General features: G+C 38.1%; 1 protein-coding gene across 6 annotated transcripts in view; it reads left to right on the top strand.

The window, feature by feature from the left end:
* Positions 1 to 16,410, top strand: part of UTRN (utrophin) — a 529,451-nt gene that overhangs the window by 92,997 nt on the left and 420,044 nt on the right. For all 6 annotated transcript variants that reach the window (XM_081294420.1, XM_081294421.1, XM_081294422.1 and 3 more), the window contains one exon: positions 14,867 to 14,928. In XM_081294420.1, coding sequence (XP_081150546.1) covers positions 14,867 to 14,928 — 62 coding nt within the window. The remainder of the gene's footprint in view (positions 1 to 14,866; positions 14,929 to 16,410) is intronic.

The raw sequence follows: 16,410 nt of genomic DNA on the forward strand, positions 1-16,410 counted from the left end.
CTATTTGATTTTTTAACTGCAAGGACCATGGGAAGAAATAGTTATGAGAGTTTTTAAGGGGAAACACAATGTTCCTTTCTGACATGTTTTTTCTACTTATTATAAATATTTATCTTGGACAAAGGATTACATTTTAGTGGACTTGGAATTTCACAAATTTAATTATTAATATGACTCTTCCTCCATCTTTATGGCCTTTCATTTTGGTTTTGACTTGTCATGGCTTGACTTTTAATTACTCCAAAAAAACAGATGAAAAAAATGCAATATAAAAAAAATTACTAGTTGGGCATGGTGTCGCACGCCTGCAATTCCAGCTATTTGGGAAGCTGAGGCAGGAGGATAAAATCAAGGCCAGTCTCAGAAACTAAGGGAGACCCTGTCTCAAAATAAGTTAAAAAAAAATGGCTGGGATTGTAGTTCAGTGGTTGAGAACCCCTGGGTTCACTCCCTAAGTACTGAAAATAAAAATACAAAACCCACTTTTGAATATATTTTTTCTTACTTTAAGAATTATATTTATAGAGTAGGTGGCATTTCAGTAAAATATGTAGACAAAGGACAGATACTTACAATTTTTTCCCAGGTTTGAATTCTTTTCCTGAAAGCTAGTAAGTACTAGGCTTTGGAGAAAATCTAGGCAGCTTGGAGTGATCTGTTGGTAACATTTGCTTTTGCAATGATCTATTTTTATTCCCCAGCTTAATAAGTCATCAATACCCTGTATCATTTTGTCTTGAAATACTTGAATTTACTGAAAAAAGTTGTTTGTGAAGTGAATTCAACCTTTCCCACAGTGTTTCAGTAGTGAATAGACTTGAAGAAAAGCGACCTTCATACGCACCATTATTGACCTAGGGGCTAGTTATCTCTTCAGACCGGAAGTGGAAACTCACTGAAAAGACAGGTGCAAACAGAAGCTATTCAATCTGGAGAATTTCAGTTACAACTATGGGAGCTTGTGGGATCCAGCTCAGGGTTTGTCTCCTGAAACCTTTCCTCTCCTGTCCTCTGGGATTCGGTTTCATACAGAAACCAGCTGGTCTTCTTGCCTGTGGGCATCTGACAAGTCTCCTCCCCTCCCAAGTCCTTTCTGTCTTCAAGTGTCTCACCAGCCCACTAACGCTAGGACAGACCTTCTGCCAGCCCAGTTTAATGTTTAGCTGCCAAATTCTCTCCCCTTCCTAGTTGTCCCTTGAAAGTAGAGTAAAACACACCTTTCATAAAATAGGTGTTTTAAAGAAAATAAAGTTATAGAAGTATTATGTATTTCTTACAAAAATTATAACAAATAGAATAAAAAACTCTATTTCTAACTTAGAGATAGAGTGCATATATTTTCTTGCTGAACATGTACACAGCGTATAAACATAGCACCATATACGTTCTTCAATCACTTGCTTTTACTCCTTGATGTATTGTGAAAATCCTTCCTTTTTTAATATATTCATTCTATGTACCTTTTTGTTTGTTTGGTGGTACCAGGGATTGAATCCAGCAAGATTTAACCCAGGAGCACTTTATCCCTGAGCCACATCCCAGCTCTTTTGTATTTTTATTTTGAAACAGGGTCTCACTTCAGTTGCTGAGGCTTGTGCTTGAATTTGGCATACCCCTACCTCAGCCTCCCAACACTTTCTGTACTGTTCACACTACAGAATAGGCCTTTCTTCTGATGATCTACTTCTGAAATGGTCTCCTGTGTGCTCTGGCCTTCGTTTTTCATGGGCTTGCTTGTTGTGTTCACCTGAAGGTCTTGCTAACCTCTAACTCATTAGATACAGAGGGGAGCTTTCCTTCTGAGTTGATTTCTCTTTCTGTGCTTTAAAATGTTTTTTAAATTTATTTATTTATTTATTTATTTGTTTGTTTATTTATTTATTTATTTATTTATTTATATATATATATCAGGGATACCTAGGGGTAATTTACCAAGGAGCCACATTCCTAGCCCTTTTTATTTTTTATTATGAGACACAGTCTCAATAAGTTGCTTAAGGCCTCATTAAATTGTTGAGACTAGTCTCGAATTTGTAATCCTCCTGCTTAAGCCTCCCGAGTTACTGGGATTACAGGTCTGTGCCACCATGGCTGGCCGATTAATTTTTTAACTGAGAGGCACTCCCATCCTTCAAGCTACAGTAAACGTGCACATTAAGTGATTTTTTTCCTTCTCTTTCTCCTTCATGACCCTTATTATAATTCAGTACTCCAGTTTCAACATGGCCAGGGGAGTTGGTCAAAGGATACAGTTGAGAAGAATGAATTTGGGAAATCTGTTGTACAACATGACATATAGTGTATACAATTAATGTCATTGGAGTGTACACTTCAAGATGGTGAAGAGTGTCAATTTTAAGTGTTCTCATCACAAATAAGTATTTGAGGCAATTTTTTTTTTTTTTAAATAAGGTACTTTAAGAACCATTAGAATCTGCTCATGCTTATAACCTCAATGACTCAGGATGCTGGTGCAGGAGGATCACGTGTTCAAGGCTAGCCTGGACAATTTAGGGAGACCCTATCTCAAAAATTAAAAAGGATGGGGGGCTAGGGTGGTAGCTCAGTGATAGAACGCTTGCCTAGCACATGTGACACACTGGGTTTGATCCTCAGCACCATACAAAAATAAATAAAAGTATGTGTCCATCTACAACTAAAAAGAAATATTTTTTAAAAAGAGTGAGGATGTAGCTCAGTGGTACAGCACCCCTGAGTTCAATCCCCAGTAACATACACATGCACTCGTACACAGTGTACACACATGCATATGTGTACACAGATGTGCAAGGACACACAAGTACGCATACTCACCCACATGTGCAGTTATACACACGTACACATATGTGCACACACATGTGCACAGCAAATAATCTGAGAATGCAATGTATAATAAAGAAAAATGATAGTTCTTCCCAGAAAAAAGTGCAGAAGCAGCCTTACTTCTTACCTAGTTCAGTGTCTGTTGCAGACATTTCTCCCTTTCTTATCTCTTTGCTGTGTACCTTTTCACATGTTCAGAGGTCTAGTGTGGATGATTTTTACAAACCTCAAACTAGCTTCCTTTTCCTCAGTTTCCTCACACATCCATTTTTCCTGTTAATTTCAATGTCATACATCTCTGATCATGTCACATTCTTGCTCAGAAAATGCCAGGCCCGCATAGCTTGCTCACTTCAACCCCTCTGTGCCTTTAGGTGTTGACAATACTTTTCTCTCTCCCACAAGTGCTCTTTCTAGCCACTTTGTTATGCCTCCAACAGCCATTCCTATTTCTTACAGCAAGGCCTGGCTCAAATGCAAACTATTCCTTGAATGATTCCTGGGTCTCTTCCTCACTCCATCGAGAAATATTTTTCCTATAACTTTATGAATGTATCTGTATCTACTATGTTAGTTATTACTGACTGTTGTGTCTGTATTTTTCTTCCTCTTCATCCCTGATAAAGACTTAACTTTTTCAAAGCAGCACTTGGATCTCACATAAATCAGATACTCAGTAAATGCTGTTACTATTTATTTTTATTTTTTGTTTATAGCGTTTTCCACGAAATAATTGTATAGCTAATTTTCATTAAATAAATAGGAAATATGAAAATTAAAGTAGGGAACATAACAAAGATTTGGAAATATTTCAGATTCTTATTATGTCCACTTACTGGTCCATAAGCTTTACAAAATGACCTAAGCCAATTTGTTCATGCATAACTCTTATTGATTGCTTTACTTGTGGTTGATTATATTATATTTCAAATGCCCAAAGGTGAGGTGTGAGGAGTTGCCATTGTCTGATGCTCAAGATGAGAGTGAAGACAAGTTTCAGACCAAATCTTGCCATGCTCTTGGTGTTCACTGAATCATCAGCATGAGCAAGAAGCTCGCAAACAGTTCAGACAGCCTTTTTGTAAACTTGGTAAGCTGTAGCTCTCTGCTCTTTTGAAAGACATGAAGGTTTCATTTATTATTTTTTTAAAGTTTAATTTCAATGATGTTTTAATAGTTTTCTTTTTTTTATTGGTGCATTATAATTATATATGCTAGAAGGGGTGTGTTGTTTCCTATTTGTATGTGCACATAGTATAATTTAGTTGACATGAAAGCGAACAGTAAATGCAACAATATTCTAGGGCATTCCACTGCCCTCCAGTGGAATGGCCACTGAGTACCTAAACTGTGGCTACTCCGGTTGAGATGGTATTGGACATGTAAGATGCACCCTGGATTTCAAAGATTTGTTTTGTTTTGTTTTTTTGAGATAGGTTCTCGCTAAGTTACCAGGCTGGCCTTGAATTTGAGATCTGGGTTGTAGGCATGTACCCTTGTGCCTTGCTAGAATTTTTATTTCTCTATAATCTATGGTGGGGAATGTCTCGAAAATATCTTGGTCAATCCATGCTCATTGAATAATGCTAAATTCACTGATGGGGGAATATTTCTAACATCCTAATTATGCCAATTTTCAAGGCCCAGTGAAAGCACATTTCATGCATTCATTAATTAGCAAAGTTTTAGGTGTTCATGACAACAGAGAGATTTGTTTCTTCTATAGGGGCCTCTCTGGAGTTGATCCTTCCAACTGAATTGCATATGACCTTCTCCATGTGTTATCTTGGGTAGGAAGAGCTGCAAGACCCCTGGGGATGGTTTCACTCTGAAATCTGTGTGTCCTCCTGTGGCCATGACACCTTTCCAGTGGTTAATGACCCTGACAGGACTTCTTAGCTACCTGCCTTCTCCTTTTGTATCTTGCAAGTGATTCCCTTTGTCCACTTTACAAAAGAAAGGTGCACCTCTCCCCCTCCTGGATTCTGGCTCTGATGAATTGCTGTGAGACACTAAATGAAGGGCACTTGAGGAATGCGAAGCACAGAGCACACCCTGGGTAGTAGCTTGGTCAGTGCCTTCATGCAGCCAGGGAAAGAAAATATCTTGGTCAATCCTTTGTGCCTGGCCATTATCTGTTCATCTGGTGGTCTGTCCGTCCATCTATCCTGGAACTGACATATTTCTTGTCACTTGGAGACATATATTAACACAGTTCTTAAATAGAAAATTGAAGTCTAAATTCTCTTGTCAGAAAATAAGTCTGATTTGTCTGATTAGTTGATAGGGAGGACTAGTTTTGCCAGATAGGTAAGAGAGGAGACATTTTTTTTTCCTGTTAATCAAATGAGCTAACTTTGTAGTTCCTTAACAATATGCTAGAAATTACATGTTGCTAGCTGTTTAGATTAATCATAAATATTAGTTGTTAACTTAAAAATGTATGTGGATGGAGGGAAGCGTGGGCGCTAAAAATGTGGGGCAGGCAGAAGGAGGAGGTGGGTACTGAAAATGGAGAGGAGAGAAAGAGGGAAGAGACTCAGGCCTACGGTTCTCCAGATGATGGGGAATGTTCATTTTGGCCTTTATGGTCATCTAGACTTTGTCATTATTTAATCCTCATGAGCAGGACACACTTTTTTTTTTTTTTAAACCCAAGAGTCCTTGAGGTCTCTAATGCCCTGAAAACTCATGCTTACATTATGAAAACTGTAATCTAATCCATGGATTACATCCATTTGGTGGATTAATAATAATTTGGGAGGACTTCTATATGGGTGATAAGTGAAGGCAGGTAGGGTATGGCTGGAGGAAGTAGGTCACTGGGAGCATTCCTTTAGCATTTATATTTTGCTCTCTGTTCTTCCTGCCCTACCCTGAACTGAGTAGCTTTCTCTCCCATGATGGTCTACCTCACCTGGGGCCCAGAGGAGTGGAGTTGGCCAACCATGGACTGAAACTCTGAAACCATGAGCCCACAGTATACATTTCCTCCTTTACATTGTTCTTGTCAGGTATCTGTGTCACAGCGATGAAAATCTAATGAAAGGTCACATTGCTCTTAAGGGCTACCTGGCAACTCTCTTACTTAGCAGCATTGAAAGGTCAGTGCTCCAGCACATGTGAATTACTTTCTGGGACTTCATCTGTCTATGGGCGATTATATGGGACTAAAAATTAAAGCACTTCTAAGGAGGGAAGCCATTGTCACTCCTTTTGTTTCATTAGAGTTGTTGGCCCAGAATATTGCCACTGGATTCCACATGTGCACTCACTGATTATTCACGGTGCACTGAAAAATAAACAATTTAATTAATAAATATTTGTGTGTACAAGCCAGTGTCATAATTATAGACGAACATGTAATTTATAGTTTAATTTTTTTTATTTTAGCTCTATAAAGTAGTGGCATTCTTACATATGAATGCACAGAGATATTTGAGTACTGAAAGTATGATTCTAATTTTTTTGGGGGGGATATTTTTCTTCAAGTTTTAAAATTTCTTGGATATTTTTATTGTTTTACTGTATGGATTTATGAGGAATATCAGAGATTTCAAATAAGGGCAAACATAATAACAGAAATAAAGTAATTAACATGTGAAAAATACTGTTGAATGTTTAGCAGTCTTGTGTGGACATGTTTTGCTGCTATTTTGACAAGAAGAAGTTGTGACCAATTCTGAAGGTCAAATCATTGGAATGTTTTTAAATATTCAAACATGTTTTCCCCATTTCATTTGCATGAAGTTTTGTACATCTAGAGTTATATACTTATGAAAGTCATTCTTTCATGAGATTTTGGTGCAGTTTGTATAATATAATAGATGTTTCTTTAATAAGAATAGCATGAGGAAGCTAACTTCATGGAATTTTTTTCATGGATCGCTTTAAACTTTTATCAATCACTGAAAGAAATAGTTCTGTATGTTTTTTTCATGACAGTGAGTTATCATTATAACTCACTCATTTCTTCTAAATAACCCTATTTTGTTCTATGACATTTTGAGTCATTTTAATAAAAATATTCACTCTTGGGACAAAAATCCAAAATGAAGTCCTTGTGGATGCAAAATGGATGCTTTCTACCCTCACAGATTGAGCCCTTGATGTTTTTGCATTTACAACATGTACAATTTGGTTGATATCTAAAGATGTTCTTTACAAACCTATTTTAAGAGAGAAGGTTTCCAGCAATGCCCAAATGCCTATAAAGCTTACAGACTTTTCCTCCGGGTTCATTTTAGCAGCTCTAGAAGGTCAAAGTTAAAAACGTTCGTCTGAATTCCTATGAAATGTTTAAAAAAACAAGGTGCTTGTCAAGGAGAAAAGAGGTAGGAGGTGCATAAACTCTACCATTAGAAGATCATCAAGAAGTAATGATTCTATCACATCCTGAAAATAATATCAAATAAATGGATCTAATACAAAAAACAACAACAACAACAAAAAACTATCTCTGAACCTCATCTACTTTAGGATCACATGCTGTTGAACTTGGACTTATTTGGAATGTTTTTAGGATATCACTAAGTTGTTGTTGTTTTTTTTTTTTTGTACCAGGGATTGAATCCAGGTGTGCTTTACTGCTGAGCTATATCCCTAGTCGTTGATTTTTTTTTTTTTTAAAGAGAGAGTGAGAGAGGGAGAGAGAGAGAGAGAGAATTTTAATATTTATTTTTTAGTTATCGGCGGACACAACATCTTTGTTGGTATGTGGTGCTGAGAATCGAACCCGGGCCGCACACATGCCAGGCGAGTGCGCTACCGCTTGAGCCACATCCCCAGCCCCTAGTTGTTGATTTTTTATTTTGAGATGGGATTTTGCTAAGTTGCGGGGCTGAGCCTCTTGCTTCAACCTCTTGAGTAGCTAGGATTACAGGTATACATTGCCTTACCCAGCTAGGATGTCTTTTAAATTTGAAGGTTTTGATTGGTAGTTTTTGCACTCTCAAAAGGCATTCTTACGGTCAGCATCCTTAGTCATTATGGAAGTGCAAATCAGAACCATGAGGTGCACTTCACAACTTCTAGGATAAGTATAATTTAAAGATCAAAAAGGAAAATAAAAGGTTGATATTGAAGAAAATGGAGTGCTCACAAATTAGAAGGCAAGTGCAGAATAATACAGCTGGTATGGGAGACAAGCTTGGTGATTCCTCAAACATCTAACCGAGAAATTACCATGTAACAACTCAGCAATTCCATTTCTAGTTATATATTCCCACATGAATGAAAAATAGGTACTCAAGACAAATGCTTGTATAACACTATTCATTTTAGCATTGTTCACAATTGTTAAAAATAGAAACAAGTCAAGTGTCCATCTTTATATGAATGGATAAAATGTGGAATGTACGTCCAATGGAATATTCTTCAGCTTTCAAAGGAGTGAAGTTCTGATACATACTACAGCATGGAAAACTACTGGGGGGTTAATGCTAAGTGAAATAAGCCAGACACAAGAGCATAACACTGCATGATTCCATTTATATGAAATATCTAATATGGGTGGATACTGAGAGACAGAAAGTAGGTTTGAGGTTAGCGGGGGCTGTGGGGAATGGCAAGTTACTGCTTAATGGTTAAAGAGTTTCTGTGTGGCATGAAAAAATTTTAGAACTAGCGATGATGGTTACATAACACTTTAAATGTAATTTATGCCACTTAATGGTACACTTTAAAATGGCTAAAATCACAATTTTTTTTTTTTTTTTGTTATACGGTAGTCCCTCCATTATCTGTGGTGTTCACTTTCTGTAGCTGCCTAAAGTTAACTATGGTCTGGAAATATTAAATGGTAAACTGTAGAGGTAAGTAATTTATGAGTTTTAAATTTCCTGGTGTTCTGCCTTGCTCCATCCTGCAGGGACATGAACCATCCCTTTTATTTAGCCTATCCGCATTGTATACCCTACCTCCTCATTAGGTACCCAGCAGCCATCTTGGCTATCAGATCCACTTTATGGTATCCTAGTACTTGTGTTCAAGAAACCCTGATTTTACTCCCTAAAGAGTAAGGGTAGTGATGCTGGGAATTCAGATGTGCCAAAGAGAAGCCACACAGTGATTTCTTTTAGTGAAAAGGTAAAAATGCATTACGATAGTTTAGGAGAGAGAGAATCTGGTCACCTAACTTTTATGACAGTATATTGTTCTATTTTATTATTGTGTGTAATGTCTGATTGTGCCTACACTATAAATTAAAGCTTTATCATAGGTATGTATGTATAGGGCAAAAACCTAGTATACGTAGGGTTTGGTGCTATTTGTGACTTCAGGTACCCACTGTGGGTCTTGGACGGCGTCCCCTATCAAGGGTGACCACTGGATATCTTTTACTATAATGAAGAAAAGTTTTTTTTTTTAATACTATAACTGATTGAATTGCAAGCTTTAATGTGGTTCTGTGATGGGAAGGTGGGTAGTTTTTGCTAGGTTTGTTCTCAAGCAGAATGGACACGTTCCTCTCGTGCTGAAATGATGTAAATTCTCGGTGCTGTCTGGAACCTCAGGGTTCCAGAATCGCCGTGATTTCAGAACTGATCCGATGCTGGCTTCTGCTAGCAGGGCTTGTGTTTGCTCAAGGCAATTGATATTTTTCCCCCAAGAATATTTTCTTACATTTTTAAGCATGCATTTCCCTTTTTAAATGAGTGTTAAGAGTTTTCAGGATTGAAAACTTTCTGAAGTTTGGATTATCTTATCCTTACTCTTTTGACATCATTATATGTTACAACCCTGTGTTTTCTTGAACATGCACAATTCTGTCAGTATCGTCTTTTTTGTCAGGTGTTGAGTGCAGAAAGTCCTTTTTCCCATCTTTGTATAAACCAGACTTTGTCCTTTAGATATATTTTAAAGTTTCCTTTATTCTGTGAAACTCTCTTTAACGCCTGACTGACTGGAAGTGTGTGGGACGCAGCCTCCTGTAGTCAGCCTGGCCCTGTACTTGCCAGGTGGGAGATGCTGGGTGTTTCTTTTAACTTCTGTCTTTGGGCTTCAGTCTTCTCCTTTGAAAGGCAGAGTTGATTTCCTTTTCCTTCTCATTCCGTTCTAACTACTTGCCCTTCTCCCAAAGAGACTATCCACTTGTATTTTGTTTCCTACAGTGTGAATTCTGTTTAAATACAGTTTTTAGCTTAAATAACTTCAATGTATAAATGAGGGGCAAATTTACAGAAATATGATTTGAAATGATCATTATCTAACCTTGTATCTTTAGAGAGTTCTGACAATTTTGAGAGCTACATTTTAATTTCTAAGTTTTTTGGGTTTTTTTTTTTTTTTTTTTTTTTTTTTTTGGTACCAGGGATTGAACCCAGGGCACTTAACTACTGAGCCACATCCCCAGCCTTTTAAAATATTTTATTTAGAAGCTGGGTCTCACTAAGTTGCTTAAGGCCTTGCTTAATTGCTGAGGCTGGCTTTAAACTCAAGATCCTCCTGCCTCAGCCTCCCGAGTTGCTTGGATTACAGGCGTGTGCCACTGCACCCAGCCATAAGGATATTTTGATTTTCAGAGATGCCAGATTTTGAAACTAATGTAGGGAGTTAGAGCATTCTACTTGTAAGCATTCCATCTCCTGGGTGTGTTTCTTTGTCTACATGTTCATAATACTTTACAGATTAATATTTATTATTTCCATGTGTCATTTTAATACATGTCTTTTGAATCTATGAATTTGTTTTGCTCAGAGGCCCATAAATTGGATATAAAGAAATGAGAATGGAATGGCATGAAGGGGCTTCGTAGTAGATGAATTTTGAGGGTATTTCACAGGAATTGCCCAGGAAAATAAGCAGGAGTATGTTCTGAAATGCCCTTATTGCTTCTGAAATAATCTTGACTTTCTAGGGTGTGTTCAATTTCATGTTTGTGAAAGAGGCTTTAATGAAGGCAATCCAAGTTTTAAATCGTCCAACAAGACATTTCTGTTTTGGCTTAGTTGAGGCTGTTCTTTTCTGAATAGCTGCATTTTATGAAACCACGTTAGTGCCAGCCAATTGGACACGATTAAATTGCTTCAAAAGATATGCTAGAGCACAACGCTCGCTCTCTCATGCTAGCAGAGGCTAGTGGTGCTGCACATGTTCCCAAGACATGTGCTTCTACAGGGGAAATGATTCCTCATTTCTCTGCCACCTTTCCGGTTCAGGATTTACATTGAGATTTGTTGCTAAGTTCTGCCAAAAGAATGCTCGATATGCATTTTCAGCTGGTGCAGTGAAAACATTTTCAAGTTGGTTTCCCTGAAGATTTATCGCGCAGTCTTGACGTTTCTGGCGTTGCTTTACTTCTCTTACCATCCCAGCAATGAAGTTCCAGGCGAGGCCACAGGCAGACCCCTGGATCTGTATGAGCATGTCAGAAGCATTTTAAGAAGAGCCAAATATTTAGAGGAAGAATTTGGAAAAGCAGCCTTAAGGGGTTTAACACATTTTTCTCCTCCTAATTCAGTCCCGTGTTTATCCCCCTCACAGAGAAAGGTCATTACCGGGTAGGATTTGCTAGGTTTGGTTAAGGTTTGTGGAAGTGAAACGGTTTTCTAAAATCTGAGTACGTTTAGGGGAGGTGGATTTGCTGTCAATTACACTCATCCATGAACTACATATCTAAATAATCTAATTACATGTAGAGGTTGTGCTGGGTGCTTACACATTTGTATTTTGGAGAAATTAAAACCACTAATTGGCTTAATAATGAGAGGCGCAGTAGCTAGAGAAGTTTTGAAGTTCTGTTTAAATTTCTAGGAAGGGCAAAGGATTGCTCAGGATAGCATGACAGAGTTTTGGTTGTTTACTACCAGTTTGCCAGTCTGATAGGCCTGGGTCAAGGCTGCTTACTTTAATTGTTGTGGTGTGTGTGTGGGCGCGGAGGGCGGGGGCATTTTATGCTTGTTCCAGACTTGTTACAACTTTACTCTCACCCCCCCGCCCCCACACACACACCAGGGATGGAACCCAGGCGTGCTTTATCTCTGAGCTACCTCCCCATCCCTTTTTCATATTTTATTTGGAGACAGGGTCTTGATGAGTTGCTTAGAGTCTTGTTAAGTTGCTGATGCTGGTTTTGAACCCATGGTCCTCCTGCCTCAACCCCCTGAGATGCTGAGATTACAGGCCTGCGCCTCCATGTCCAGCACGTTTTTACTCTTAAAATTGAAAACCCACAGGCTAATTCTTGTTCTTTGATTGATTTCCTGTCCTTAGATAATAGGAGGCAGGGAAGTGTATGTGTTTGTTGGGGGAGGGGGGATACAAATGCAGGGTTATTGAAATGTGAACTTTTATTTTTCTCTTTGGCTGTATTGGGAAAAGGAATATATAGAGTGTTTATAAATTTTCAAAACATTCATCTTTTATGGGCAAATACTTCATTTCATATCAGCTACTGATTAATCTTTAGATGTTGATTTGACTTTGATTTCAGAGTATTTTAGAAACATTATCTTATTAACTTCTTATAAAGATCTCTTTTTGGGGGAATCTGCTTTTAAATCTGATTTCATTGTACATTTTTTTTTTTTTGGTTAAATGGAAAGATCTTATTTATCCTTTGATAAGATGATAGGTATTCATTTCTTTGGATGAAACCTACATAGTATTGTATACGTTAATGTTTTTGAAATTAGAAAGTCAAATGCTCTAAAAAGAGGTTAAGGAAATAAAATGCTGTAATATATTTCTTTTTTAGAATTATTTCTCATTTTATGGTTGACAATTCTTAAATGTATGTATGAATGTTATGAAACTGATTTTAACATTTAATACTTTTTTATTCATAGGATTAAATATAATGGATATGGCAAAATTTACAAAAATAAGATTGTTTGAAGATGGTGGGACAAATAATTAGATTTTCCAAGGATCTGAATAGAGATATTTAAAATTAAATTCCTTTCAGTGAGGCCAGCATAGTGCCCTCTACAGGGTGATGTGCAGTAGTCACCTAGTACACTGATGTGATCTCAGCTTTGTCCCTGTTGGGTATGAAGGTAAAGGCTGGGACATTCAGAGTGTGTAAACAAGGCCTCTGGGTTAATAAATGGCTTATGTGTGGCATTGATCAGATAAGGTGTAAAGGCTGAGATCGGGGCTAATGCTGTCTTCATTGTCCTTTCAGCAAGAAGGTCACCCTCTCAGCGCCATTGACATCAAGAAGTTTCTTAGAGAGCAGTTTCGTTTTTTGTACTAGTTGCTTTCTTTGTGTCCCGTGGTCCGGCTCCGATTACCTTGATAGATCTATAAAAGGGCACTCTTTTCTGGTGTGGCTGCTCTGTCTATTCCAGGAATGACCTTTTAATCACAAACTCTCCTTGCAGAAGGGAGTCGAGATCAGAGTTATCACAAACTTGATGCGTTAGCTGTCCGTCACTATAATGAAATCCCTGAGGTATTTAACTTATAAGGGGAACAGTTTATTTTGGCTTGCGGTTTTGAAGGTTCCACTCCATGACTAAGTGGACCATGGCTTTGGGCCTCTGTTATAAGTGCTACGCGGCAATAATAGGGAGTATGTGGCAGCAAAAACTGCCCACTCATGGCCAGGAAGCCAAGAGAGAAAGAGGAAGGGGTGTGGGGAGAATCCCACAATCCCCTTCAAGGGCCCACCTCAAGACCTCAGTACCTCCTACAAAGTCTCACCTCCTAAAAGTTCCAGCACCTCCCAGTAGCACCAACTAAGGCTTTGACACACGGACCTCTGGGGGACTTTCAGCATGCACAGCACTTTGGTGGAATCCTAGGTGAAGTCTAATGATCCTACTGGGGTTGGTGAGAGGGTTCTAGTTCCATGTAAAAGGCAAACGCTTCAGAATGGAGCACAGAGGGCAGAGCACAAGGGCCTTTTCTGTTTTTATTTTGTTCTCATGCCGAGGGAGTGGAACAGGCAGTACATGGACCCAGAGGCACCCAGGGCCTTCTCAGTGTTCCCGGGAGTCCTCAGGCAACTTCCAGAACCAGATTATTAACTTGCAACTTTGTAGCTTGAAGCCAGCAATGACTTTCTTGCTGGTTTTAGTTGAACTTTGGAGAATAGTTGAAGAAGGTATAAATGGGAGCAAACACAAGGGTAAATGGACATTTGTTTATCTTTCTTATTTACAGTTATCCTACGATAATTACAACAGCAGTGAGCTCAACACCAGCTCTTGTCAAATGGCTTGCCTTATCTTTGCAAATCTTCACAATACTGGGACAAGCTGGGTAGTGTTCATCCTCATTTTACAGATGAGAACCATGAGATGTTAGGATGACTAACAAGTCACAAGTTAGGTGGACTGGGATGTAGCCAGTATGGTCCTAAAGTCCTTTGCTCTTTTTGTTATGCCATGTGACTTCCTGATATCTAATTTAATCTGTGTACATTTTCAGGGTTCTTTAGCTTTTTAAAGTCAATTTTATTTTGTTGGGACTTGGAACGAGAATTTGTAATCAAAACCAAAGTTGCTATATATTTTTTAAACTTCTCTGATTTGTCTACTTGCAAAATGTTTGCGTAGATCAAAACCCTTATAAGCTTATGTCAGTCTTCTAGAGGAAAATATGTTACAGAATTAACTATAAACTATTCTCCTTTTTTTCCCCCCTGTAGGGTGTAGAGCCTGTATAAAAAAGGAAAAGTCTTTGAGGTCTTTAGTTTTTATTTCATAATTTTGATTTGTGTATTGAACATGCAAACATTTTAATCATGCTTGAAATTTTGCTTAAGATGCAACCTAAAGTATTGTGTAGCAGGAAGCAAGGTCTTGATTTTATCACACAAACGTGAATTTAATAGCTGGTGACAGTACACTTGGGCTTGGGGGACACAGCCAGGTCCCTTGGGCGAGGTGCCCACGTGAGCCTCCCTCTGTTGGAGGCGTCGGCAGGCTCCTCTGTGATGAATCAAACCATTCTTCTATAGCTGTCCAGCATTGTGCCTCACCATGCTGTACTCAAGAGCCATTTAAACTTCCCAGGCTGGCAGTGAGCTCATTTAGTGCACTTACCAAGGTACGGATACTTACTTTCTCCCTTTCTCTCCTTTTCTATCCCACAGATGAACACAATGATGTGCAGAAGAAAACCTTTACCAAATGGATAAATGCTCGATTTTCAAAGGTAAGTGAGACTTGCACAAACGTTCTGGTGTTTCAGATGCCTCATTCGGATGGAGGAGTTCGGTTGGAAGTCCAGTGGATTTCCCCCATGAAATGTGACCTAGCAGGAATCTCTTGAGTGTGTAGATGCATTTTTTTCTTCCTTTATTCTCTTCTAAAGTCTGTTCAAAGGGGAAATCTGCTCTGAATAGTTCATGCAATGCTCTTTATTTTTACCTGGTGTTCTCCAGATTTCTAAGAAAGTTTGCTGCTTTCAGTTCTGTGAATTTTGGGTACATTTAGGAAGAGGATATATAGTAGTGGGAAAATCTTGGGTTCATTTAGCTAAAAAAAACATGGTGGTTTCATTTTGCCTGGTTAAAATCAATCTATATTATTTAGGCAGTTTTCTGCCTAAATGGACAAGAATGAACACTAAATACCAGTTGGTCATTAATGTTTATCTATCCCGTGGGTTCTTTTCTTGTATCCTTCCTCATTTTTTTTCTCCCAAAGATCTGTTCTTTCTCAGCATTTCTAACTACTTGGAACATGATCTGGGCTTTGATTAATGTTGTCTTTAGGGGCTGAGAATGAAGTAGTGAGGAATTGGCAATGATCTTTCCAAATTTGTTTCAAATGTGGTTCTCTATTGATTACAGAAGTTGGGATTTTGTCCACCAAGTCTAAGGTGGGCTGTCTCCAGTTTAAGTCATTGTAGGATTCTGTTTTAGCAAGATGAAAAATAAAGGTTTCTCAGAGAAGCACTAAAGTGGTCTTTTAAATTGTATGAAGCCTATTTCAATTAAGAGTAGTTTTTCAAAATTTTCTGCTTAATACATTTATAAAGGTCAGGAAAATAAACCTTTGTGTTTCTTTGAGGTAAAATAAGGATATTTTAAGGGTAACTGAAGTAGCAGCAGTTTAAAAATTGCATCACATCCCTTGAGCTGTGTGTGTTGGTATGCTCCTGTAGTTCCAGAGTTTGAGGCCAGCCTGGGCAATGGAGGGAGAACCCACTTCTTTAAAAAAATTGTTCAACATGCTAGTATTTATGGCTGATTTCTTGATTGTGTGTTTCTTAGGTTTTGCAAGTTTTTTTTTCTTTTTTTTTTTTTTTTTGAGGGATATCCTATCTTGCCTAGGAGAATGTGAGGAATATGAAAACTGATTTTGATGGATGAATTAAGAGTATAGTGAATGGGATTACAGAGGGGCTCATCTAACCAGTGATTACATGTCTGGGATTATGCCACAGCAGAGGGATTTTTTTTTTTTTGGTAAAATTTAGATTCTAAAGACACAAGTAACAGAGATGTTTAGAACTTGACAACATTGAAATTTTTTTTTTTTTTTATCTGCACGAGAGTACATTTTGAGCACTTAGTTTCAGCAATTCAGAGAGCCTGAATCTGAGGAGATTTCCCCCAGTGATCCCCTGAGTGCCCATGTGGGTAGGATTGCTTTTGTACTTATTTTTGAGACTGAAGAGAAGCAGACAGTT

Source organism: Spermophilus citellus (assembly GCF_964194105.1).
Source record: "Spermophilus citellus genome assembly, chromosome: 5".
Lineage (NCBI taxonomy): Eukaryota > Metazoa > Chordata > Mammalia > Rodentia > Sciuridae > Spermophilus > Spermophilus citellus.